The 26,347-nt window shown below is 36.8% G+C and overlaps 3 protein-coding genes across 3 annotated transcripts; all 3 read right to left on the bottom strand.

Annotated features, from left to right (window-relative positions):
- Window positions 1–5,419: 5,419 nt before the first annotated feature.
- On the bottom strand, window positions 5,420–7,236 carry LOC113766149 (putative late blight resistance protein homolog R1B-12). The gene has a single exon (XM_027310367.1). The coding sequence runs from the start codon at window positions 7,199–7,201 to the stop codon at window positions 5,420–5,422; it is 1,782 nt and encodes a 593-aa protein (XP_027166168.1). The 5' UTR covers window positions 7,202–7,236.
- A 6,072-nt stretch (window positions 7,237–13,308) lies between these two features.
- Window positions 13,309–16,436, bottom strand: LOC113766147 (putative late blight resistance protein homolog R1B-17). Its single transcript, XM_027310366.1, has 2 exons — window positions 13,473–16,436; window positions 13,309–13,326 (listed from the first exon to the last, which is right to left on the bottom strand). The coding sequence occupies exons 1-2, from the start codon at window positions 16,434–16,436 to the stop codon at window positions 13,309–13,311; spliced, it is 2,982 nt and encodes a 993-aa protein (XP_027166167.1).
- Window positions 16,437–21,197: 4,761 nt separating this feature from the next.
- On the bottom strand, window positions 21,198–24,689 carry LOC113766146 (putative late blight resistance protein homolog R1B-14). The gene has a single exon (XM_027310364.1). It carries the CDS (start codon window positions 24,687–24,689, stop codon window positions 21,198–21,200), a length of 3,492 nt encoding a protein of 1,163 aa, XP_027166165.1.
- Between the last annotated feature and the right edge of the window lie 1,658 nt (window positions 24,690–26,347).

Genomic DNA, 26,347 nt, shown 5'->3' with positions numbered 1-26,347 from the left:
AAAAAAAAAAGAAGAACAGATGAGTTAGTCATCTACGTTTCCTTTAATATACTTATACTTTATTACTACTGCAAACATCAATTTATATATATATATATATATATATATATATGAACTCCCAATCTTGAAGACCATAGAGTTCAATGTTTTTGGCAGGATTGTTTGAAACCAATAGGCCACCAAGAGGAACTAAAATGTTTTTGACTAGAGGAAGTGTTTTAATGATTCTCACTTTGTACCCTAAAGTCACTAATTAATGTCAAAGTTGTGCCTCTAAGTTTTATTTGGACACTTTGCTCCCTAAAGTTGCTAATCCATGCTAAATATTTAAAATTTGACACACTTTTGGTGTATAACTATGATTATATTGACTTCTCAGTTATGTAAGGTGATTTATTTCATAAGAGTTGTAAATAAAATGAGGGAATGCATATCTTTTAGCGCACTTTCATTTGCAATATGAGTTGTTTGGGGTGACCTGAGAAAAATTAAACGGATTTTAGGGTCCGAAATTAGTGAAATAAAAATAAAAGATGCACAGTGATAATCTATGTAAACCTTAAGCACGAGAACAGATTTGACACCATGAGACAAGTCAAATAAAATTACTCCAATATCAGGGGATGAGATTCTGTCCATTTCTTTTTTTTTTCTCCATTCATCTATTTTTTTATATTTATAAAATTAAATTTTTTCACAACGATATGTTTATGTCAGTAGTTTTATTTTCACAAGGAGATCTTTTTTTTTTTTTTTGTCGATACAGGGGTGTCCGGGTCGATCCTTACGGGACCCAACTAATCCCCTACGGCCCGAGCAAGGAGATCAACATACTCAAAAATGAAACTCATTTACGAATGTTTTGTCATTCAATTTGCTCAAATTATTTTGAGGTGCAAAATGGGTCAGAATTATGTTGAAAGTTGTAAATTTTGATCAAACGGTAAAATTTAATCAATTTAATTTCAATTGTTGTATATACTTTAAACAACTGGAGAAATATAATATGGATGGCTTTGATTCGCAAAAGTAATATTATAATTATGTTTATTTAGGTGTAATTAAGAGAAAATCCTCTCTCATTAATAGAAAGGAGCCTAACCTCAGTCTTGGGTGGTCCATTTCAAAATTTTAAAAAATTTGAAATGAATTCCCAAATCTAGCTGAGCCGATCTCATTTGGCTCTATTCAAGTGTCAATTGATTTTGCCTCAAATTATTCTCCAATTATTATCATTATTTCAAATAAATTTGCTTCGGGTCACTAACATGTAATCCAAACCAAAATCCACTTTTTCAAGAATAAAATGAAAGAAATAGACGAACAATGATAAATCATTTATGGAGAACACAATGGAAATGTAGATGTCTCGTGATGAGTTTATTAAAGCCAACTAGGTGTACTTTACATCCCATCCCAACAAACAAATAAGAGGGGAAGCTGAACTTAAAGCCTCAAGGAAAATGAACAAAAGAATATCATATGCTGTTGATATTATAGCTGAACTTAAAAATTCCACGTTTCAACCGAACCTCAAACGGGATTGCCTAATAACAACAAAGCGAATTTCACTTACTTTGCCAGAGTGCGAAGTTGTACTAACAAATTCTTTTTGTCATTTTAAAAAAAAAAAAAAATTAGCATCCCTAGACCATAAGTACTGGTAAATATATAGAAAAGTTGCCCATTCCCCATTCTTATGGATAATTCCGAAAGTTAACTGATTAAAAAATTTCAAATCACACGCTCCAAAAGGCTAACTGCACTGCAAAATGAGCGAAGTAACCAATCTCTACAGGTTGCCAATTTTCAACTGAAAAGTTATGCAGCAGTTCCAAATAAAAGGTTATGGATATGCTATTGCTAGGAAACTCCTCCTCTAGTTACATCCTATGCATAATGTTTAAACTCTTCTAGGAAAGCCCTTTACTCACAAAGTACATATCAACAAAACTGAAGCTGTCTTGGTTCTCACAAAAGTAGAAGCCTTCAGCCTGCCAAAAGGGAGGAAAACGGCATCATGATTCAGTATTACATGTATCAAGAAAGATGCTAATTCATTGACTTAGAGAACATATTCAGGGGATACTAACACTAAGTTCTCTCTATGAACCGAGCATGACAAGAAAATTTTCAGGAAATATGTCACCGTAAATACTCTCAATAGGGTAATCAGGACAAGATGAATCATGGCAAAGCAAATCGATAACCTGAAGGGCATTGATAAACTTTTTGCAGCGGAAATAGATATATTACTACTAATACCAGCAAACGATAAGTGCTACAATCAATGAACAATGCACCTTAGAGTCCGAGCATAGCGTCAGACTTCATTTACACAGATATATGTACGAATTGCAGCCCTTAAAAAAGCATGAATATGTTGAAATACAAAATACACAGATTAAATTCAAGAATTTCACAGCACCAATGGCTCAAATGTAGGTGAGGAACATGGCCTTTATCATCACCATTATTCGATTAAAAATCTTAAAGAGGATCCTGAAGATAGAAATCTAACCAATTGAAATTTACTGCAACTAGCTTAGCTCAAACTACAAACATAAGACAAAACAGAGGAATAGAATCCTCAATTAATTAGAGCTACACCTCGCACTATTGGCCAAAAAAAAATAGCAAGAACATCTTGCCTTTTTACGTATTGCATGCATAAAATGGGGTGTTCTTTTTTAATAAACCGAGCAAGAAATGTCGGGGATCTACCATCAAAATGAGCGAAGCTACAGCTTGTAATATCAACCGACTTCGTGAATTTCAAATATTAACAAGCTTTATTGATGATGATTTTGAATCATGAAGCTAATCTTAACATAGGGAATTCCCATCCAATCTGCTGCTATCCGAACTACACATATTAAAACCGATTCAAGTATTCTAAATTTGTAGTTCAGATCGACTCAATATTTACGATTTTTTGGGTTTCTATGATCAAAATAAACAGCCTGTGTTACATAAGCTCGCAAATCTTTATTACTGACAATCAAACAAAAATTTATTCCTATCATACGATAGAATCCAACAGACAACGGGGAAAAAACACAGGAGTCCTCTCGAGGCTAGTCTGTTTTGAGAACACAACTGAAGAAAATGCTTGGCTCGAGATGAGGCTTCAACTTTCCAAATCCATGCAAGAGGACTCCTAGTAGAATTAAGAATATTGCTACAACTCAAAAGTAATTTAGCAGGTGCTTTAGCAGAATCAATCTTAGTAGCAAGTGCAAATTTCCAACCCAAGATATCGGTGACCGTCATCATATAGCACATAATTGCACGGTCGGAATATTACCATCTATAACTTGAGAAACAGAGACTTTTAAAATTATTCAAATCTCATTTTTTTTCCCTTTGATTCTATATTCATTGGCCCAAAATTCATTGTATTAGTTGTCTAGGTTCACTTCACATAGCCTATATAAATAGAGGCATCGGCCTATTGTACAATTGTGATATTTAGACACGTTTTCTCTCCAATTTGTATATTTTATCCCCTGGCTCCATGTATCGTCTAAAACATATGGTGTGGAATTCAAAAATAGAAGATTAAATATTCAAACAATCATATCACTTTTAAAGCTCTTTGGAGAATCAATTATTTTACTGATGCCCTTTCCAGCAATTAGCTCAGGCAGCATAAAACCAAGTTGTAGACATCCTTTGCAAAAATTCTCCAACTTGATTCTGAAAATTTTGCAAATCTCAAAGTTGGACATCCTAAATGCAAACCTAAGGTTGAGCATACATCTTCAATAAATAAATTCTGCGATGGAGTACTATTCTATCCTGATCAAGCCACGTAATGCCTTTTGCGACCCCAATTGCAATTTTTACCTTAAACCTGTTTTGAGCAGAAAAGAGATGATCATAGAGGTTTCCTTTCGACATGAATTTGGAGATCAAAAATCTGCTGTTAATTTTCAAATTGAGCTGTCATATTCTTCCAAGAATCATGAGCACAGACATAAATTGTTAATCAATTCTGTCAAAATGATGGAGTTTGAACCTCAAATATTAAAAAAAATAATTTAAAAGAAAGATAACATAGTTCCTTGACAGTAAATTGACACATGTTTGAAAAGAAATAGCACACAACCATCACTAAATTCAGCAAAACGAAATTACACAAAATACACCAACAGCAAAATATCTGAATAACCTTTATGCTGCCGTGCATATTGATAAAATGGTGCACAGTGTACAAACCTCATTGATTGTTTCCACCATATCTTGACAAGAAAAGAGCCATCGATCCTTGCCAACTTTTACCTCCATCTTCCACAAAAGCACCAAAGAAAGCCAGACCACACATATGGTCAATTACAACTCAAGAGGAAAAACTGCTACGTACCGTAGCACTCCCTAATGATATCTCATCAAGAAAAAATATAGCAGTAATTAGTTGTTTGTTCATCAATTTCGTGAACAAAAGGAAAAAAAAAAGAGCATTTAATTAGTTGTTTGTTCATCAATTTCACTGTGCTCGTGCATGCAATACAGGCAACTGAAGTACAAAAAAGCTACCAAAGGGTATATATAAATTAAACTCGTTTAAAAGAAAAAACATGATTATTTCTACAAGCCAATTAACGGCATGACAAAAAAAATTACCAGATATTGCACCAGCTGATGCCCTTCAATCTATGATGATGATCTTCAGCTTCTCATTTCCATAATTTTTCTGTGCATCTTCAATTTCCCGTACTGAAGATTTGACACCATCTCCGCAATCCTCCATCTCAATCGTTTCAAGAGTTGATATACGCCCTAAACAAGAAGGCATCATTTCCAAATTAGAAATTCCGTCCAGTTTTAATTGCTGAAGACACGGGAAGTAATCTTCACTGTCAGGGTCTGTCTCTGTCCACTCCACAACCTCTACACATTCCAAAGTCAAGACCCTGAGTTTTGGGAATCCTCCTTCCATCAGCTCCCATTTTTTGCCGTCGATTGACTGGTCTCTTAATTTGAGGACTTCAAGATTGGGTAGTTGTTCAATCAATGACATTTTTCTACAAGGAAGACCCAGATTGCAAAGACTTAACTTCTTCAAATTCATCGGAAAAGAAAGCTCAACATGTTCCCGCGAACCTGAGAAGCAATCGCCATCTAAGGTGAGTGATACCAGTCTACTCATGTTGCAGCATACTCTATTTTGTCCCCCATGATTGAAAATTTTAAGTCGGCGAATGTTGGGAATCCTTCTCAATATGTTCTCTGCTTCTTGATCAAGATGAAGACACAGACTGGAGAGTGTGTCCAAATTGGGTAAAGTGGAGAGGTTTTCAACAACGTTGTCATTGGAAGAGAGAAGAATAATGCATTTACGCCGTACACGTACATGCCTCAACTTCTTCATGTTCCAGATGCTATCTGGCAATGAAACCGTTGCGTGAGAGCTTGGCTATAGACGGAAGGTTTCCAAATGTGAGAGCTTGGCTATAGATGGTGGAATGAATTCCATGGGCTGAGCTGTACGAAGGGCTAAGTACCTCAAACAAAGAAGTGATTCGACTTCAGTTGTTAGCTCCTTCAACATTAGGTTAATGTCCTCTAAATTCAAAATATTAAGATGTTTGTAGATGCAAAAAAAGGAGATATTAAGCAGCCCAAACTTAAATCCTGGAGTAGCATTGAAGAATAGCAGAGTATTTAGATCTGGACAAAATAGTTTTGACTTCACAAAATCTTCTCCACTGGAGCAAATGGACAACCGAGGTAGGTTGGGAGCCTCATTAAAGGTAGAAAGCTCATCATATCCTCGCAAGACCTGAAGAAATTTCTTTTCTTTCGCCTCAGTCTTACAGAACTCTAATATCAAATCGTGAATGTAACAAGTTTTGACTCCACCAATGGATCTGTTTTCACTTACCATAACTAAGTTTCGATGAATTAGGTCCATCAGATATTCTTCTGCAATATCCTCTGATCTCTCTCCTTCAATTTTTTCCACAAACTCTTCTGCAATCCAGAGACACATCAACTTCTTGGCACCAATTTTTTCATCCTCTCGAAATGCAGCAAAATACAGCAAGCATGCCTTCAAGTGATATGGTAAATGCTCATAACTGAGCTCCAACGACTTTTTGCATTGTTCTGCATCAGAAAGTGTGGTTGAAGTTAAACTTTCAGCAAATTCTTCCCAAACACAAATATCAGGCTCTATAGTTGCTAGGACTCCAGCTACAACAACAAGTGCAAGTGGCAATCCCTTGCACTTTTTGGCTATCTCCATTCCCAATCCATGCAATGCTTGAGGACAATCTTCTTTTCCAAAAACCTTCTTCTGCAGTAATTCAAAACTTTCTTTCTCATTGAGTGGGTGAAGATAGTGAGGTTCACCACCATATTGAACCTGTGAAGCTACATTAGAAGATCGACTCGTAAAGAGGATTCTACTTCTGTTTTTGTCATCTGGGAATGAATATCTCATCTCATTCCATTCCCTAAAGCCCCAGACATCATCAAAAACAACAAGATACCTCTTCATCTTCAGCCTTTGATAGAGCTTATGAAGCAATTCATGTTCATTCAAGTTTTTAAGCTCTTCATCCATCCTAGACTGTTTTCCATCTGAGCACAAAATTTGTATTAACAAGCTTTTCATGTTAAATTCTTGAGAAACAGTGCACCAAAGACGAATGTGGAAGTTACAGATTACTAAACTATCATTGTAAACTTTTTTGGCTAAAGTTGTCTTACCAACCCCAGCCATTCCCACAATGGGAACAATTTCCACCTGTTTTGGTCCCCATATAAGTCGTTCAATTACTTTTGCTGCCTCATCATCAAGACCAACTATGACTTCATGGGCTATTGGCATTTTACCTTTTGATAGCATGTGGCTGGAAGTCTTGCTAACTTCTGGTGCTCTTAAGCTGTGAAAGGAAGGAAGACTTTCAATAATGCTTGAGCCATTGATCTGATCCTTAAAATGCTTGATACGAATGTTGGTATTAGCCAGCATATCATAACAGGCAAGGGCTTCTGTGGATTCTGAGAAGCTAACTTCTCCTTCTTTCGCTCTGTTTAGAGAAGGCGAGCAAATTATAATGCCTGCCTCACTAAGAAGAGCACCAATTTTTTCGTTTTGTTCATCCATCTTCTCCTGCTGCTCCCTTAAAATGCTTCTCAAGAACCTCAGTCCTGCATAGAGTATTCGCATTTCATCTTTCATAGAATCCATAAAGCTAGAGCTGCGGCACAACAGCTCCCAGAGACAACTTATGAGAGAATCATTGAAGTTGTTCAAGAACTGCTTAGATATCAATCTTAGTAGCAGGTGGAAATTTCCAACCCAAGATTAGATATCAGTGACAGGTTGGAATATTACCATCTATAACTTGAGAAACAGAGACTTTTAAAATTATTCAAATCTCATGAGCTCAAAACATAACAAAGTTCCTTGACTGCAAATTGACACATGTTTGAAAAGAAATAGTACACAATCATCACTAAATTCAGCAAAACGAAATTACACAAAATACACCAACGGCAAAATATCTGAATAACCTTTAAGCGGCCGTGCATATTGATAAAATGGTGCACGGTGTACAAATCTCATTGATTGTTTCCACCATGTCTTGACAAGAAAAGAGCCATCAATCCTTTCAATTTTCACCTCAATCTTCCACAAAAGCACCAAAGAAAGCCAGACCACACAGATGACCATCACACTCCCTGATGATATATCATCAAGAAAAAATAGAGCAATAATTAGTTGTTTGTTCATGAATTTCAATGTGCTCGTGCACGCACTACAGGCAACTGAAGTAGTACAAAAAAGCTACCAAAATGTCAATTGTTGAGATCTAGAATATCTTTTTCTATGTATATCCCATGATTTCTGCTATATCCCATGATTTCTGCTCTATTTTAGGATAGAATAATTTACTCCTAATGTATTTTAGGATAGAATAAATTAGCTCCTAATTTTTAGGAAATTACAGATTTCATGGAATTGACAAAAGTCAAATTCCATTTGTATAAATGTTGTACAGAGTCTGGAACAAAAGATATGACAGAACAATTCAGTTCTTCTTTTTGTTCATGGTATCAGAGCTTTTGCTCTTGGGACCTCTTCTTGTCAGCCTTCATTGCTGAGAACTTTCCTTTTTTCAAGTCTTATTGCCAAGTGCAATTTCCAGCCTTCATTGCTGATTTTTTCCATTAGGCCTTCATTGCCAATTTTTCTTTGAAACCTCCACCATGTCTGAAACTGAAACATCAGAAATCCACTCCAATACCAAATCAGAGGAGACCTCAAATATTCCACAAACAGGGGATTTGCAGAGTATCCAGGCAGCCTACAGGCTCAACGGGAAAAACTATTTGAAGTGGTCACAATTTGTTCAAACATTTCTCAAAGGAAAGGGCAAAATCAGCCACTTGCTTGGAACTGGACCGAAAAAGGGAGATCCTAAATTCGCTGCTTGGGATGAAGAGGATTCTATGGTCATGTCATGGCTGTGGAATTCCATGTTACCTGAAATAAGCGATACTTGCATGTTCCTACCAACAGCTCAAGATATATGGACTACTATTCGACAGACCTATTCAAAGGCAGGAGATGCTGCCCTAATCTATGAGATCAAAACAAAGATCTCAGCCACTAAACAGGGCAACCTTTCTGTTACTCAATATGCCAACCTTCTGCAAAATCTATGGCAGGAACTGGACCAATATCGGTGTGTTCAGATGGTGTGTAGTGAAGATGCAGCCACCTTGAAAAGCTTTATCGAAAAGGATAGAGTTTATGACTTCCTTGCAGGTCTGAATGTGGAATTTGATCAGGTCAGAATCCAGATATTGGGGAAGGAAAGATTATCATCTCTGAATGAGACAATATCATTGATTCGAGCTGAAGAGAACAGGCGAGAAGTCATGTTAGAGCCTAAAACATTAGAAGGCTCTGCAATGATTTCTACAAAGTCAAATAAAGACACAATTTGGTGCACGTACTGCAAAAAATCAAGCCATACGCGAGATGATTGCTTCAAACTCCATGGGAAGGAACAAGTCCTTAGTCGTAAAGGAGGATTCAAAGGGCGAAAAGCCCACTTAACTGCTGGAGAAGACCAAACACAAGAAAAATCCAACCAGGCTGGTATGGGAGAATTCAAGAAAGAAGAAATCGAAAAGCTAAGAAACCTCCTAAATTCCCTTGAAAAGTCCTCTAGTACGTGTTCATTGGCTCAATCAGGTAAGTACCTTAACTCTTATGCTTTAAGTGCCTCAAGCATGTCTTCTCTAGGCTCTTGGGTCATCGACTCAGGAGCTACTGATCATATGACTCACAGCCCAATCAGATTTAGAACATACAACCCATGTCCTGGAAATAGAAAAATTACTGTTGCGGATGGATCTCCTATAACTGTTGCTGGCCAAGGGACAGTAAATCTATCAAATTCTTTGTCCCTAAATAATGTGTTGCATGTCCCAAAATTGTCCTCCAATCTCATATCCATCCATCAAATTACCAAAGATCTGAACTGTAGAGTAATTTTCTATACTACTCACTGTGTTTTTCAGGATTTGGTTACGGGGAGGACGATTGGACTTGCTAAGGTGAATGATGGGCTTTATTACCTTGAGGAGATGAGTGGCAACAAGAAGAACAAAAATCAGTTATCCCTCACCTGCTCCTCAAATAATAAATCTGAAATTTGGCTTCATCATTTCCGTCTTGGTCATCCATCTTTTATTCTACTTAAAAGCATGTTTCCTTCACTTTTCAAGAATGAAGATGTTAGTAGTTTTCATTGTGATACATGTGAAATTGCTAAACATCATAGACTATCATTTCCATTGAGTAATACAAGATCTACGAGACCTTTCTCTTTGATACATACTGATATTTGGGGGCCTTGTAGAATTTCTAGTATTTCTGGAGCAAAATGGTTTGTCACATTCATTGATGATTGTACTAGAACTACTTGGTTATTTCTTATGAAAGAAAAATCAGAAGTAAGCAGTATTTTTCCAATGTTTCATAAAATGATTTGTACACAATTTGGAAGTCTGATTAAAAGAGTAAGATCTGATAATGCAAGAGACTATTTTAATCAAATTCTCTCATCTTTTTTCCAAAAAGAGGGTATAATACATGAGTCATCTTGTGTAGATACACCCCAACAAAATGGGATTGCTGAACGAAAAAATAGACATTTACTCAATGTGACTCGAGCAATTTTGTTTCAACATAAAGTTCCAAAAACTTTTTGGGGGGAGGCTGTTTTAACTGCTGCACATTTGATAAATAGAGTACCTTCAAAAGTACTAAATAATCAAAGTCCCATTGCTGCTCTTTCTGTTTTTTACCCTGATTTTAATGTCTCTTGCACATTGTCACCAAAAGTGTTTGGTTGTATTGCTTTTGTACATGTTCATGCACACCAAAGAGGGAAACTTGATCCAAGAGCTTTAAAATGTATTTTTGTGGGATACTCAAACACAAAGAAAGGATATAAGTGTTATCATCCTCCTTCAAAAAATTTTTTTACCTCCATGGATGTCACATTTGTTGAAAATGAACCTTATTCTCAAAGTAACAATCCTCATCCCCAGGGGGAGAGTTCTTGGGAAGATAAGGAATTTCTCCTTGATCTTCAAAGTCCTACACTAAACTTAAAGTCTTTCAAGCCTGACCATACACCAAATTCTAAAGGAGAACATACTAGCAGTGAACCTGAACCTGAATTTGAAGTTGAACATGCCAGTAAAGAAATTGAACCTGATCTTGCAGCTGAGGGAAAATCTGGTTTAAATCCAACTACACCACTCAAGGTCTACTCAAGGAAGAAAGTTCATATTTCTGAACCTGTGCAAATCCAAGAATCTGAACCACAATCAGGTACTGAAAATTCTGTTCCTTTGTGTGTTCAATCTGACTCTGCTCCTTGTGAATTTATTGATTTAGACCTGCCTATTGCTGTTCGAAAAGGAACACGAGAATGCACTAAGCACCCAATCTCAAATTTCGTGTCTTTCCATAGACTCTCTCCACAACATAAATCTTTCCTTACCACCATCAACTCCATTTCAATCCCACAAACACTACAAGAGGCACTTAGAAATAAGAACTGGTTACATGCTATGAAAGAGGAAATGAATGCCCTAGAGAGAAATAAGACTTGGGAAATTGTAAACCTGCCCAAAGGAAAGAAAACAGTGGGGTGTAAATGGGTGTTTACTTTGAAATATAGAGCTGATGGTTCATTAGAAAGGCATAAAGCTCGGTTGGTTGCAAAAGGATATACACAGACATATGGGATAGATTACCAAGAGACCTTTGCACCCGTTGCAAAAATGAATACTGTGCGTGTTCTTTTGTCTTTAGCCGCTAACTTTGGTTGGTGTTTACAGCAATTTGATGTTAAGAATGCATTCTTACATGGGGATTTAGAAGAAGAGGTGTACATGGAACCCCCACCGGGTTTCAATGAAATGTTTTTTAAAAAAAAAGTGTGCAGGTTAAAGAAAGCATTATATGGATTAAAACAATCGCCAAGGGCTTGGTTCGGAAGATTTACTAAAGTGATGCTAGCAATGCAATACAAACAAAGTCAAGGAGATCATACTTTGTTCATAAAATATTCAAAAGGAGGTGTTACAGCTCTACTTGTATATGTAGATGACATCATCATTACCGGGGATGATCCAATTGAAAGAGAAACACTCAAAAAGTGCTTAGCAAAGGAGTTTGAAATTAAAGAACTAGGGAGGCTGAAGTATTTTTTAGGCATTGAGGTGGCATACTCAAGTAAAGGCATCTTTGTTTCCCAACAAAAGTATGTCTTAGACTTGCTTAAAGAAACAGGCAATCTTGGATGCAAGGCAGCAAGTACACCCATTGAGCCTAACTTGAGATTGAATGAAGAGAAGGATGATAGCACAGTAGATAAGGGAAGATATCAGCGGTTGGTTGGGAAACTGATATACTTGTCCCATACAAGGCCGGACATAGCATTTGCTGTAAGTGTAGTAAGCCAATTTATGCATGATCCAAGAGAGAAACACTTGCAGGCTGTCAATAGAATTCTATCCTACCTCAAAGGGACACCAGGTAGAGGAATTTTGTTCAAGAAAAATGAAGGATTGCTCATAGAGGCATATACTGATGCTGATTATGCAGGTTCTGTTGTAGATCGTAGATCAACTTCAGGATATTGTACATTTCTTGGTGGGAACCTAGTGACATGGCGGAGTAAGAAGCAATCGGTTGTTGCAAGATCAAGTGCGGAAGCAGAGTTTAGAGCTATGGCTCATGGAGTTTGTGAATTGCTATGGCTCAAAATAATACTTGATGATCTTAAAATCAAGTGGGAAGGACCTATGAAACTCTATTGCGACAACAAGTCTGCCATCAACATTGCACACAATCCAGTGCAACATGATCGCACAAAGCACATCGAAGTTGATAGACATTTTATTAAAGAAAAGCTGGACAGTGGCATGATTTGCACTCCATATGTAGCATCAAATAATCAATTGGCAGATGTCTTAACTAAGGGAATGCCAACTTCCAACTTTGAAGACATTACATGCAAGATGGGAATGGAAAATATCTATTCACCATCTTGAGGGGGAGTGTTGAGATCTAGAATATCTTTTTCTATGTATATCCCATGATTTCTGCTATATCCCATGATTTCTGCTCTATTTTAGGATAGAATAATTTACTCCTAATGTATTTTAGGATAGAATAAATTAGCTCCTAATTTTTAGGAAATTACAGATTTCATGGAATTGACAAAAGTCAAATTCCATTTGTATAAATGTTGTACAGAGTCTGGAACAAAAGATATGACAGAACAATTCAGTTCTTCTTTTTGTTCATCAATATAAATTAAACTCCCTTAAATGAAAAAAGCATGATTATTTCTACAAGCCAATTAATGGTAACGACAAAAAAAATTACCAGATATTGCACCAGCTCAATCTATGATGATGACCTTCAGATTCTCATTTCCATTATATTCCTGTGCTTCTTCAATTTCCCTTACTAAAGATTTGACACCCTCTCCGCAAGAACTCACATTAATTGTTTCAAGAGTTGATATATGCTGTAGACAAGCAGGCATCATTTCCAAATTAGAAATGATTTGGAGTTTTAATTGCTGAAGGCACGGGAAGTAATCATCACTGTCAGGGTCTGTCTCTATCCACTCAACAATATCTAATTTGAACAAAGTCAAGACCCTGAGTTTAGGGAATCCTCCTTCCATCAGCTCCCATTTTTGGCCGTCCATTGAGTTCTCTCCTAATCTGAGGACTTCAAGATTGGGTAGTTGTTCAATCAATGACATTTTTCTACAGGGAAGACCCAGAGCTTGAAGACTTAACTCCTTCAAATTCATGGGAAAAGAAAGCTCAACATGTTCCCGTGAACCTGAGAAATAGTTGCCCCCTAAGGTGAGTGACTCTAGGCATTCTAGTCGACTCATGTTGCAGCATACTCTATTTCGTCCCCCACAATTGAAAATTTGAAGTTGGTGAACGTTGGGAATCCTTCTCAATATGTTCTCTCCCTCTTGATCAAGATAAAGACACAGATTTGAGAGTGTGTCTAAATTGGGTAAAGTGGAGAGGTTTTCAACAACGTTGTCGCTGGAAGAGAGAAGAATAATGCAGTTACGCTGTACATGTACATGCCTCAACTTCTTCATGTTCCAGATGCTATCTGGCAATGAAACCGTCGTGCAAGAATTTAGACGGAAGGTTTCCAAATGTGAGAGCTTGGCTATAGATGGTGGAATGAATTCCATGGGCTGAGCTGTACGAAGGGCTAAGTACCTCAAACAAAGGAGTGATTCGACTTCAGCTGGAAGCTCCTTCAACATTAGGTTAATGTCCTCTAAATTCAAAACTTTAAGACGTTTGTAGATGCAAAAAAAGGAGGAGATATTAAGCATCCCAAACTTATCTCCTGGAGTAGCATTGAAGAATAGCAGAGTATCTAAATCTGGACAAAATAGTTTTGACTTTATAAAATCTTCTTCACTGCAGCAAATGGACAACCGATGTAGGTTGGGAGGCTCATTAAAGATAGAAAGCTCATCATATCCTCGCAGGATCTGAAGAAAATTTTTTTCTTTCGCCACAGTCTTACAGAACTCTAATATCAAATCGTGAATGTAACAAGTTTTGCCTCCACCAATGGATCTGTTTTCACTTACCATAACTAAGTTTCGATGAATTAGGTCCATCAGATATTCTTCTGCAATATCCTCTGATCTCTTTCCTTCAATTATTTCCACGAACCCTTCTGCAATCCAGAGACACATCAACTTCTTGGCACAAATTTTTTCATCCTCTCGAAATGCAGCAAAATACAGCAAGCATGCCTTCAAGTGATATGGTAAATGCTCATAACTGAGCTCCATCGACTTTTTGCATTGTTCTGCATCAGACACCGTGGTTGAACTTAAACTTTCAGCAAATCCTTCCCAAACACAAATATCATGCTCTATAGTTGCTAGGACTCCAGCTGCAACAACAATTGAAAGTGGCAATCCTTTGCACTTTTTGGCGATCTCCATTCCCAATCCATGCAATGCTTGAGGACAATCTTCTTTTCCAAAAACCTTCTTCTGCAGTAATTCCCAACTTTCTTTCTCACTGAGTGGGCGAAGATTGTGAGGTTTCCCCCCATATTCAACCTGTGAAGCCACATTAGAAGATCGACTTGTGAAGATGATTCTACTTCCTTTCTTGTCATCCGGGATTGAAATTCCCAGCTCATTCCATACTTCAATGTCCCAGACATCATCAAAAACAACAAGATACCGATTTCCCTTCAGCTTTTGGTAGAGCTTTTGAAGCAACGCATGTTCATCCAGATTTTGAAACTCATCATCCATCCTCGAATGTTTGCCATCAGAGTGTAAAATTTGAAGTAACACATTTTTCATGTTATAGGCTTGAGAAACTATACACCAAAGACGAATGTGGAAGTTATAGATTACTGAACTATCATTGTAAACCTTTTTGGCTAAAGTTGTCTTACCAAGCCCAGCCATTCCCACAATGGGAACAATTTCCACCTGTTTTGATCCGCTTACAAGTCGTTCAATTACTTTTTCTGCCTCATCATCAAGACCAACCATGACTTCATGGGCTATTGGCATTTTACCTTTTGATAGCATGTGGGTGGAAGTCTTGCTAACTTCTGGTGCTCTTAAGCTGTGAAAGGAAGGAAGACTTTCAATAACGCTTGAGCCACTGATCTGATCCTTAAAATGCTTGAGATGGGTGTTGGTATTAGCCAGCATATCACAACAGTCAAGGACCTCTGTGGATTCTAGGAAGCTAACTTCTCCTTCCTTCACTCTGTTTAGAGAAGGCGAGCAAATTATAATGCCTGCCTCACAAATAAGAGCACCAATTTTTTCGTTTTGCTCATTCATCTTCTCCTGCTGCTCCCTTAAAATGCTTCTCAAAAACCTCAGTCCTGCATAGAGTATTCCCATTTCATCTTTCATAGAATCCATAAAGCTAGAGCTGCAGCATAACAGCTCCCAGAGACAACCTATAAGAGAATCATTGAAGTTGTTCAATATCCGCTTATCCATCATTCTATTATGCAATGATTTTGAGGATCTTGTAGCTCTAAGAACTTCCATATAAATCTCATAGACTTGAAAATCAATAGGTGTGATTTTCTGTTGTTGCTCATATATCATGGAGCAGAACTGAGGATTGCAGAACTCATCATCCCAACAAGAACACATGTAAGAGAGGCGTGCTGCGTCCAAAGTCACCACTTCAAAGTGAGCCAACAGCAAGGCAGGAATATCTACAGTTCCTCGCAATTTGGCAAAGGGAATGAAGCTTTTCAAGAATGTTAGCTTTGATTCAAGGGCTTGGACTTGAGCACCAACTTGGGGATCCATTTCAACAATACACAAATCGGTAGTTGTTAAATCCGCTAGATTTTGTAGAATGAGGTCTATAAATTCCATTAGTTCATCAACTGGCATGCAAGAATTTGATTCCAATGATCTGCTGCTTGCCAAAGCAAAATAAACTTGGATGATTGCTTGCTTAAATGATTTGATCTGTTTCAAAAATTTAAAAAGCACTTCATCGCCAACATCACGCATGCCAAGTGCATCAGATTCCAACATAAGGCAAAGAGAGTGAATGTCCTCCTCATATTTGTGAACGGTATCTTCAATGCAAGATAAAAAAGATGGAAGACTCACCAAGTCCAGATCATTGCAGTGTCTCCACTTTCTTGCACACATAACAAATGTTTTGAGAAATGTTATATTCAGGTACGCAGCTTCAATTTTGAGAAATGTTACACCCACGTCCGCATATCCAATTTTGCCTGGTCGTAACATGACATTGAGCTTGTCCAAAAGCAACTTTAGATCAAGGAAGACACGATCGACGCTGCAAGTGGAGGCCACGTCCATCTGTTGTGCAGGGATTTTTCCTTAGTTTCACTCTCAAATTTGAAGGGAGAAACAGAACTCGCCGACTGCAGAGCAAGCAGCCCGAAATTTTTTTTCTGGTGGAAAGTGAAGAAGAGAAATGAGATAATAAATTATTCAACAGACGAACGGAGCAACTGGTTATATCCTAGATTTGCCATGAAGACCGTAGTCCTATTTGCCTATATGTAGATATGCTTAAATGTGGCCAACTGAATTTGGTAGAGTGAAACTCTCCGCCAGTCACAAATGATAGGAGAAAGCGAGTAAATTACAATCCTCGAATCCATCTCTTGGTAAATTGGTTTTGAATAGTAATCTACAACCCATCTCTTGTCGTCCATATTTATTGGCCTCTCAACACTAGGGCCCCAAATGAGGAAATTCAGCAGCAACACTAACAGGAGAAAGAAACAGGGGGTGGAAAGGAAAATTCCTTTGACAAGTAGATTACTACGCAAGTGGTGGGCTCGGTGCACTTGGGGTCCCTGTTTTTGCAATAACTCCACAGTTTAATATGTTAAACTTTATAATTAAGAAGCCGTGCTTTGATAGCAGCTGTGGAGCAAGAGTTTGAGTCTGGTTTCTTTTCATTTTTTTATTTTAGCATGAATCTTCATGCTAGCTCTCTAGTTTTCTTCAATTGTTTTCCTTCTTGAGCAAACCACTAAATTTGATCACTTTCTCTTCTAATTCTCTCGTATTAATAATCATGACTATCGATCTTGGAGATTAATAACCATGACCGACAAAGTAAAGAGTCTGAGAAAAAAAAAATTGAGGGCTACTTCAACCCTTCAAATTGTGGAAGCAGCGAATTTGAGATTTCTACAATTACCAGTGTCAATTATATCATAAAATATATGCATTACTATAATAAATGTAAACTCTAAGATAATAAATATAAACAGTAAAACAATAACGTGCAAAATTCATGTCACCGGAGTGCATTAATGTTACCAAAATACTATAGTCAAAGAAATGATTGGATTAAAGGAGTGAAAATTTCTACTAGTTAGTAGTAGTACTTCTTTTCAAGGGTCAGGACTTAAATGCACGCTAATTATTTGTATAAATTTATTTACTTGCATTATAAAAATATTTTTTAATTATTTTTTATTTTATATATATCACATTAAAATAATGATACAATACTTTTTAAAAAATTTATTCCAAATAATCTCATATTCGAACACAAGTATATGTCCATTTCAGTGTTACTTGGACCGTTGGAAATTAATTTAAGTCTTCTCACTGGTCTTTCTTCCACATTCGGGGGGTCCATTTGGAAAATGAGAGAGAAGGGGATTGGTTGTTCTTCGGGTCAAGCACGGCATGCCCATATTTTTAGATGTTAGATATCAATTCTTAAATGTTGACGAAGAATTAGTGACAATGATCTCAAGAGTCAGAACCCAAATGCTTGCTAATCCAAGCATATACTGTTACAGCTATTAGAAATCAATTCAACTCTTAACATCGGTCTTTCTTCCACATTCGGGAGGTCCATGTGCAGAATTAGATAGATTGATGGAGACCGGATACTATTCTGGTCAAGAATGGCTACTGGACGGCCCCTTTTCTTGTTCTTTAATTCAAGATTTAGCCGTTAAGGGGCAATGTTTTAGATGGGAGAAGATTTCATTCACAACGCGTAGCCACTCTGGTCTCGTGATTCTAAACTGCTCCAATTTTTAATGTGAGAGCAACTACATTGAGGTTTTTGGGACCCGAACAATTTTGGGCTAATTGATATATGTCGCAAGAACATTTTCATATTCTCTTGTGGTTAAATTTAATAATATTATAGACAGCTAATGAGTTGATAAGACTTTTATAGTGTTGTATTTATCTCTTAGATAGGACCTTGCAAGCCAGCTTTTTAGCAGCAGCGACAACTGCTTCAATATTGGCTGACTGAGCTCAAGCAGTTTGATCAAAGTATCAGATCAAGTAGTTTGATTAAGAAAATACTCCTAAACCTCATGATATGTAGACATTCTTTTTAACATTAGTACTGATCGTCTATTTTAAATTCCTTCAAGGAAAATATTATAATTAATATCTACTTACATATGAGCTCAATTAGATCAGATCTATGCAAGTGGAGGTCATCTCCATCTCTTATAATGCAAGGCAATTCCTCAATTTCACTCTCAAATTTTTAGTGTAGCACAAGGAGAAATATTAACAAATGTCACATTCTCCAGAACTAGCAAGTATTTCTCTTGTGGAATATTCAATTATTCAACAAACAAACGGAGCAAGAAAGAAAAGGTTAACAAATAACAACGTAGCTGTGACAATTAATGTTGGAATCACGAGAAAGACCCATCTCGGTTTGGAAAAGCAAAGAATTTTTTTATTCATTACTTTATGGTTTTTGAAGCAAAGGTTAGCTAAGAAGCACCAATGTCGGCATTGTCCACTAAAAAAGGGACCCTACACCTAGACACTTTTTATTTAATTTAAAAAATTTTCGCTTTCCATAAGGTAAGGCTTTCTTGGAATTTTTGAGAGAAAAAGAGCATATAAGGGGCCCGAAAAAAAAGAAAGGAAAAAAATTAAAGTTGAAGAGAAAATTTTTTTGTCACGAAAATAGTTTCTTTCATTTTCAAGTGAAAGGGAAAAAGAGAATGATAATTTATAATTAGTCATCTATGTTAGCTTTATTTCGCATTTTTTTTTCTTTTTGTTGAAAATTCAAGCATTGTTGCTCAACATGCATGCTCCAAAAATCAATCTTATAATCCAAAAATCAATAGCTAGTTTTTATTTTCAAAAGAAAATAGTAGATTGACTTCAATGGAGATTTTAGGTTGATGGAATCTTTGACTTGGGTTTAAATAATTACTAACAAGGGCCTTAAGCCATGAAAAAAGAGTAAAGAGGAGTCAGCATCAGTCCGTGACGTTTCACGGGTCGGTGTTCTTTCCGCCTAACAGATTTATAACCCGAATGAGTTCTATTGGTTCGATTAAAAATTAAATCATAACATTGTACACGGTCGTAGACGACGTAGAGTACTTGAATGACTGGGTATTTGGCAAAGCGGTTTACGGACCGAAGGTACTACACTCGGCACCCAAAGTTAAAAAAAGAAATCATATTTTCATAATTGAGAATTAGAAAATAATTAAACACCTAAAAGACTTTATTTAAATGTAATTCATTATTTGTTAAGAAAGATCACATAACCATCAATACTTGCATATTCATAGTAAAACAAGTTTATAAATATCACTCATTCTCAGCAACAAAAGCTAAATATATTACTATATAATTAGCAAATTAAACAAGTTAAGACTTTTATATTGTTGAGATAGTCAAGTATAAATATTTGATGAAAGATGATTATATATTCCTCTATTAATTTTAGTTTTAATGGACAAAATTATAAGCATATCCTTGCATATGAATTGGGTCAGGTATCTGCGATTTTCAAAGGCTTTGAATTGCGGCAGGATGTACTCCCTTGTTAATCCGATTTGTTGTTACCCGAACTACACATAATTAAAACTGATTCGAGTATCCTAATTTGCAGTTCAGATCGAATCAATGTTTACAATTTTTTGGGTTTCTTTGATCAAAATAAACAACCTGTGTTACATAAACTTGTATTACTTCTAACAATCAAACAAAAATTTATTCCTACCGTACAATAGAACCCAACAGATAACGGGAAAAAGAGGAAACCAAAGAACAGTAAAGCGGTTAACAGTTTAGAATTTTTTACAACCAAAATTTAGCCAACTAATGAAATCTAATTGAGCCACCCAAAGAAGGGGAATTGATAGGTAAGGATGTAGCCATCCAAAGACAAAGGAGCTTTAGGACACCTCCTAATTTATATGTTTAGACTCCTTGCCAGGAGTTCTCTCGAGGCTAGTCTGTTTTGAGAACACAACCGAAGAAAATGCTTGGTTCAACTTTCCAAATCCATGCAAGGGGACTCCCAGTAGAATTAAGAATATTGCTACAACTCAAAACTAATTTAGCAGAATCAATTTTAGTGACCGTCATCATATATCACATAATTGCACGGTCGGGATATTACCATCTATAACTTGAGAAACAGAGACTTTTAAAATTATTCAGATCTCATGAGCCCAAACATAAATTGTTAATCAATTCTGTCAAAATGATGGAGTTTGAACCTCACATAGGAAAAAAAAAAAAAAAGATAACAAAGTTCCTTGACGGCAAATTGACACATGTTTGAAAAGAAATATTACACAACCATCACTAAATTCAGCAAAACGAAATTACAAAAAATACACCAATAGCAAAATATCTGAATAACCTTTAAGCGGCCGTGCATATTGATAAAATGGTGCACGGTGTACAAATCTCATTGATTGTTTCGACCATATCTTGACAAGAAAAGAGCCTGCCTTTGGTGCACGATCCTTTCAATTTTCACCTCAGTCTTCCACAAAAGCACCAAAGAAAGCCAGACCACACTCCCTGGTGATATATCATCAAGAAAAAAAAGAGCAATAATTAGTTGTTTGTTCATCAATTTCATTAACAAAAAGCCAAAAAAAAGAGCATTTAATTAGTTGTTTGTTCATCAATTTCAATGTGCTCGTGCATGCATAACAGGCAGCTGAAGTACAAAAAACCTACCAAAAGGTAAATATAAATTAAACTCCTTTAACTGAAAAAAGCACGATTATTTCTACAAGCCAATTAATGGTAACGACAAAAAAAATTACCAGATATTGCACCAGCTGATGCCCTTCAATCTATGATGATGATCTTCAGATTCTCATTTCCATAATTTTTCTGTGCTTCTTCAATTTCCCGTACTAAAAATTTGACACTACCTCTGCAAAAACTCACCTCAATTGTTTCAAGAGTTGATATACTCCTTAAACAAGCAGGCATCATTCCCAAATTAAAAATTCTTTGGAGTTTTAATTGCTGAAGACACGGGAAGTAATCATCACTGTCAGGGTCTGTCTCTGTCCACTCAACAATATTTGCAAATTCCAAAGTCAAGACCCTGAGTTTAGGAAATCCTCCTTCCATCAGCTCCCAGTTTTGGCGGTCCGTTGACTGGTCTCTTAATTTGAGGACTTCAAGATTGGGTAGTTGTTCAATCAATGACATTTTTCTACAGGGAAGACCCAGATTTTCAAGACACAACTTCTTCAAATTCATAGGAAAAGAAAGCTCCACATGTTCCAGCAAATTGAAGAAGATGCAGCTCCGCAAGGTGAGTGATTCTAGGCATTCTAGTCGACTCATGTTGCAGCACACTGTATTTTGTCCCACTCGATTGTAAATTTTAAGTCGGCGAACGTTGGGAATCCTTCTCAATATGTTCTCTCCTTCTTTATCAAGACAAAGACGCAGAGTAGAGAGAGTGTCTAAATTGGGTAAAGTGGAGAGGTTTTCATTGGAAGAGAAAGGAATAATGCAATCGAACGATACACGTATATGCCTAAACTTCTTCATGTTCCAGATGCTATCTGGCAATGAAACCGTCGCATCAGAATTTAGACAAAAGGTTTCCAAATGTGAGAGCTTGGCTACAGATGGTGGAATGAATTTCATGTGCCGAGCAGTAAGGGCTAAGTACCTCAAACAAAGAAGTGATTCGACTTCAGTTGGAAGCTCCTTCAGCCTTAGGTTAATGCCCTCTAAATTCAAAACGTTAAGATGTTTGTAGATGCAAAAAAGGGAGGACATATTAAGCAAGTCAAACTCATATCCTGGAGTAGCACCAAAGAATAGCAGAGTACCTAAATATGGACAAAATAGCTTTGACTCTATAAAATCTCGTCCACGGGAGCAAATGGACAACCGAGGTAGGTTGGGAGGCTCATTAAAGGTAGAAAGCTCAACATATGCTCGCAGGACCTGAAGAAATTTCTTTTCTTTCGCCTCACCCTTACAGAACTCAAATATCAAATCATGAATGTAACAAGTTTTGACTCCACCAATGGATCTGTTTTCACTTACCATAACTAAGTTTCGGCCAATTAGGTCCATTAGATATTCTTCTGCAATATCCTCTGATCTCTTTCCTTCAATTATTTCCACAAACCCTTCTGCAATCCAGAGACACATCAACTTCTTCGCACCAATTTTTTCATCCTCTCGAAATGCAGCAAAATACAGCAAGCATGCCTTCAAGTGATATGGTAAATGCTCATAACTGAGCTCCATCGACTTTTTGCATTGTTCTGCATCAGACACCGTGGTTGAAGTTAAACTTTCAGCAAATTCTTCCCAAACACAAATATCATGCTTTATAGTTGCTAGGACTCCAGCTACAACAACGAGTGCAAGTGGCAATCCCCTGCACTTTTCGGCAATCTCCATTCCCAACCCATGCAATGCTTGAGGACAATCTTCTTTTCCAAATACCTTCTTCTGCAGTAATTCAAAACTTTCTTTCTCACTGAGCGGGCGAAGATAGTGAGGTTTCCCCCCATATTCAACCTGTGAAGCCACATTAGAAGATTGACTCGTGAAGATGATTCTACTTCCTTTCTTGTCATCCGGGAATGAAATTCTCAGCTCATTCCATACCTTAATGTCCCAGACATCATCAAAAACAACAAGATACCGATTCGTCTTTAGCCTTTGATAGAGCTTGTGAAGCAATTCATGTTCATTCAAGTTTTTAAGCTCTTCATCCATCCTAGACTGTTTTCCATTAGAGCACAAAATTTGTATTAACAAGCTTTTCATGTTAAATTCTTGAGAAACAGTGCACCAAAGACGAATCTGGAAGTTATAGGTAATTGAACTATCATTGTAAACCTTTTTGGCTAAAGTTGTTTTACCAAGCCCAGCCATTCCCACAATGGGAACAATTTCCACCTGTTCTGGTCCCCATATAAGTCGTTCAATTACTTTTGCTGCCTCATCATCGAGACCAACCATGACTTCATGGGCTATTGGCATTTTGCCTTTTGATAGCATGCGGCTGGAAGTCTTGCTAACTTCTGGTGCTCTTAAGCCATGAAAGGAAGGAATACTTTCAATAATGCTTGAGCCACTGATCTGCTCCTTAAAATGCTTGATATGGACATTGGTATTAGCCAGCATGTCATAACAGTCAAGGGCCTCTGTGGATTCTGAGAAGCTAACTTCTCCTTCTTTCACTCTGTTTAGAGAAGGCGAGCAAATTATAATGCCTGCATCACAAAGAAGAGCACCAATTTTTTCGTTTTCTTCATCCATCTTCTGCTGCCGCTCCCTTAAAATGCTTCTCAAGAACCTCAGTCCTGCATAGAGTATTCGCATTTCATCTTTCATAGAATCCACAAAGCTAGAGCTGCAGCATAACAGCTCCCAGAGACAACTTATCAAAGAATCATTGAAGTTGTTCAAGATCTGCTTATCCATCATTCTATCATGCAATGATTTTGAGGATCTTGTAGCTCTAAGAACTTCCTTATAAATCTCGTAGACATGAAAATCGACAGCTCTGATCTTCTGTTGTTGATCATATATCATGGAGTAGAACTGAGGATTGTGCATTTCCTCAGCATCGTACCAATAAGAACACATGTAAGAGAGGCGTGCTGCGTTCAAAGCCACCACTTCGAAGTGCGCCAATAGCAAGGCAGGAATATCTGCAGTTCCTCGCATATTGGCAAAGGGAATGAAGCTTTTCAAGAATGTCAGCTTTGCTTCAAGGGCTTGGACTTGAGCATCCAAAGCAGCAGAAATAGATGATTCACTAATTTTCCAATCCATACAGCCATTTGTCATATCTGCTAGATTTTGTAGGATGAGGTCTATGAATTCCAACAGTTCATCATCTGTCATACAAGAATTTGATTGCAATGACCTGCTGCTTGCCAAAGCAAAGTAAATTTGGATGATTTCTCGCTTCAGTGATTTGATCTGTTTCACAAGTTTCCTGAACATGCTATAATAACTACCAATAGTATAGTTCTCAATTTCTTGTTTATCCGTTTCTGATCTAAGGGAAAGAGAGTGAATATCCTCCTCATATTCGTGAAAGGTATCTTCGATGCAAGATAAGAAAGATGGAAGACTCACCTTCTTCACAACATTGTCAGATTCCAAGTACAAATCATTGCTTTGGCTCCACTTTCTTGCAGACATAAGAAATGTTTTGAGAAATTTCATGTGTTTGATTGCAACACGAACATCGACAAGAACATACCGGTCTCGGGAGCTGTTCAGGAGCAGCAGCTCCAGATCAAGTAAGACACGATCGATGCTGCAAGTGGAGGACATCTCCATCTCTTATGGAGGGATTTTCGTCAGTTTCACTCTCAAATTCTAAGAGACAAACAAATCTCACTAACTGCAGAGCTAGCAAAGTATTTCTTTCCTGAAAACTACAATTCTTTGCTTTTCTTATTTGTTTTTCTGGTGAAAGTGAGAAGAGTAGGTGGAATTGGCATCAAGGTGGACCCCAGGTAATGATAATCAATTATTCAACTAGGTGGAATTGGAGCTAGGCACGTATTTATCTTGAACTAATTTTACAAATGGAGGAAATTGATAAAGATTAGTTGACACTGTCATCAACATTTTATTAGGAAAATTTGATATTAGGGATCACATAAAAGCCTATGTTTTAGTCGACGTTCATTCACAATAACAGCTGTGGTTAGGGTGATTTAAGACACTTTGATGATTTTATTGTCCAAAGCTGTAGGATCATAATTAAAGTGGCGGACTCAGACTCAGTGCTTGTGGACCTTTGACAAATGGCGTCTCTGTTTCTGCAATAATTCCACCTTCTTATCACGAGGCAATCAGTTTAATATGTTTTTTTTCTTCAAGCATCCACAGTTTAATATGTTAAACTTTATAATTAGGAAGAACAGAAAATAAAGAAACATCAAAATATAAATGATCCAAGAGACATCAAAATACAAATGATCAAAATATAATGAACCTTCAAGCTAGCACTCTAATTTTCTTCAATTGTTGTCTTTGTTGAGCAAACCACTAAATTTGATCACTTTCTCTTCTAATTCTCTCGTATTAATAATCATCACCATTGATCTTGGAGATTAATAACCATGACCAACAAAGCAAAAAGTATGAGAAAAAAAAATTTGAGGGCTTCTTCAACCCTTGAAATTGTAGAAGTAGAGAATTTGGGATTTCTGCAATTACTAGTGTCAATTATATCATAAAATATATGCATTACAATAATAAATGTAAACTCTAAGATAATAAATATAAACAGTAAAATGATAATTTGCAAAATTAATGTTACCAATATACAACGGTCAAAGAAAATGATTGGATTAAAGAGTCAGGACTTAAATGCATGCTAATTATTTGTACAAAATTATCTATTTATTTCATAAACACATTTTTCAATCACATTTTTATTTCATATATATCACATCAAAAAAGTGATATAATACTTTTTAAAAAAATATTTCAAATAATCTCATGTTAAAACGCAAGTATATGCACATTTCAGTGTTACTTGGGCCATTGGAAATTAATTCTAGTCTTCTCATTAGTCTTTCTTCCACATTCTGGAGTTCCATTTGGAAAATGAGAGAGATGGGAGACTGGTTGTTCTTCGGGTCAGAGAACCATCCCTTTCCTTGCTTTTAAGTACAGGGTTCATGTTAAGTGGAAAACTTCCACGAGTCGACTAAGAATTTGTGGTATTAGTGGTAATACTCTGAAGAGTTAGAACCAAAATGCAGGCTAATACTAGTTACTGGGTTATTAAAAATCAAGTTGACTCTAAACATTTTTTAGTCTTTCTTCCACATTCAGGGGGTCCATGTGGAGAATTCGATAGATTGGTGAAGACTGGATAGTGATCTGATCAAGCATGGCTAGTGGACGATCCCTTTTCTTGTTCTTTAGTTCAAGTTTCGGCCTTCAATTAAGGGGCAATGTCTTAGATGGGAGAGGATACC

Source organism: Coffea eugenioides, chromosome 3 (genome assembly GCF_003713205.1).
Source record: "Coffea eugenioides isolate CCC68of chromosome 3, Ceug_1.0, whole genome shotgun sequence".
Classification (NCBI taxonomy): Eukaryota; Viridiplantae; Streptophyta; class Magnoliopsida; order Gentianales; family Rubiaceae; genus Coffea; species Coffea eugenioides.
The sequence above is the reverse complement of the archived record's forward strand: the minus strand, read 5'-3'. Positions and strand labels throughout refer to the sequence as shown.

Bases quoted from the DNA above. Each gene is read 5' to 3' on its own strand.
- LOC113766149 (XM_027310367.1), bottom strand. From the start codon at position 7,201: ATGGATTCTATGAAAGATGAAATGCGAATACTCTATGCAGGACTGAGG.
- LOC113766147 (XM_027310366.1), bottom strand. From the start codon at position 16,436: ATGGACGTGGCCTCCACTTGCAGCGTCGATCGTGTCTTCCTTGATCTA.
- LOC113766146 (XM_027310364.1), bottom strand. From the start codon at position 24,689: ATGGAGATGTCCTCCACTTGCAGCATCGATCGTGTCTTACTTGATCTG.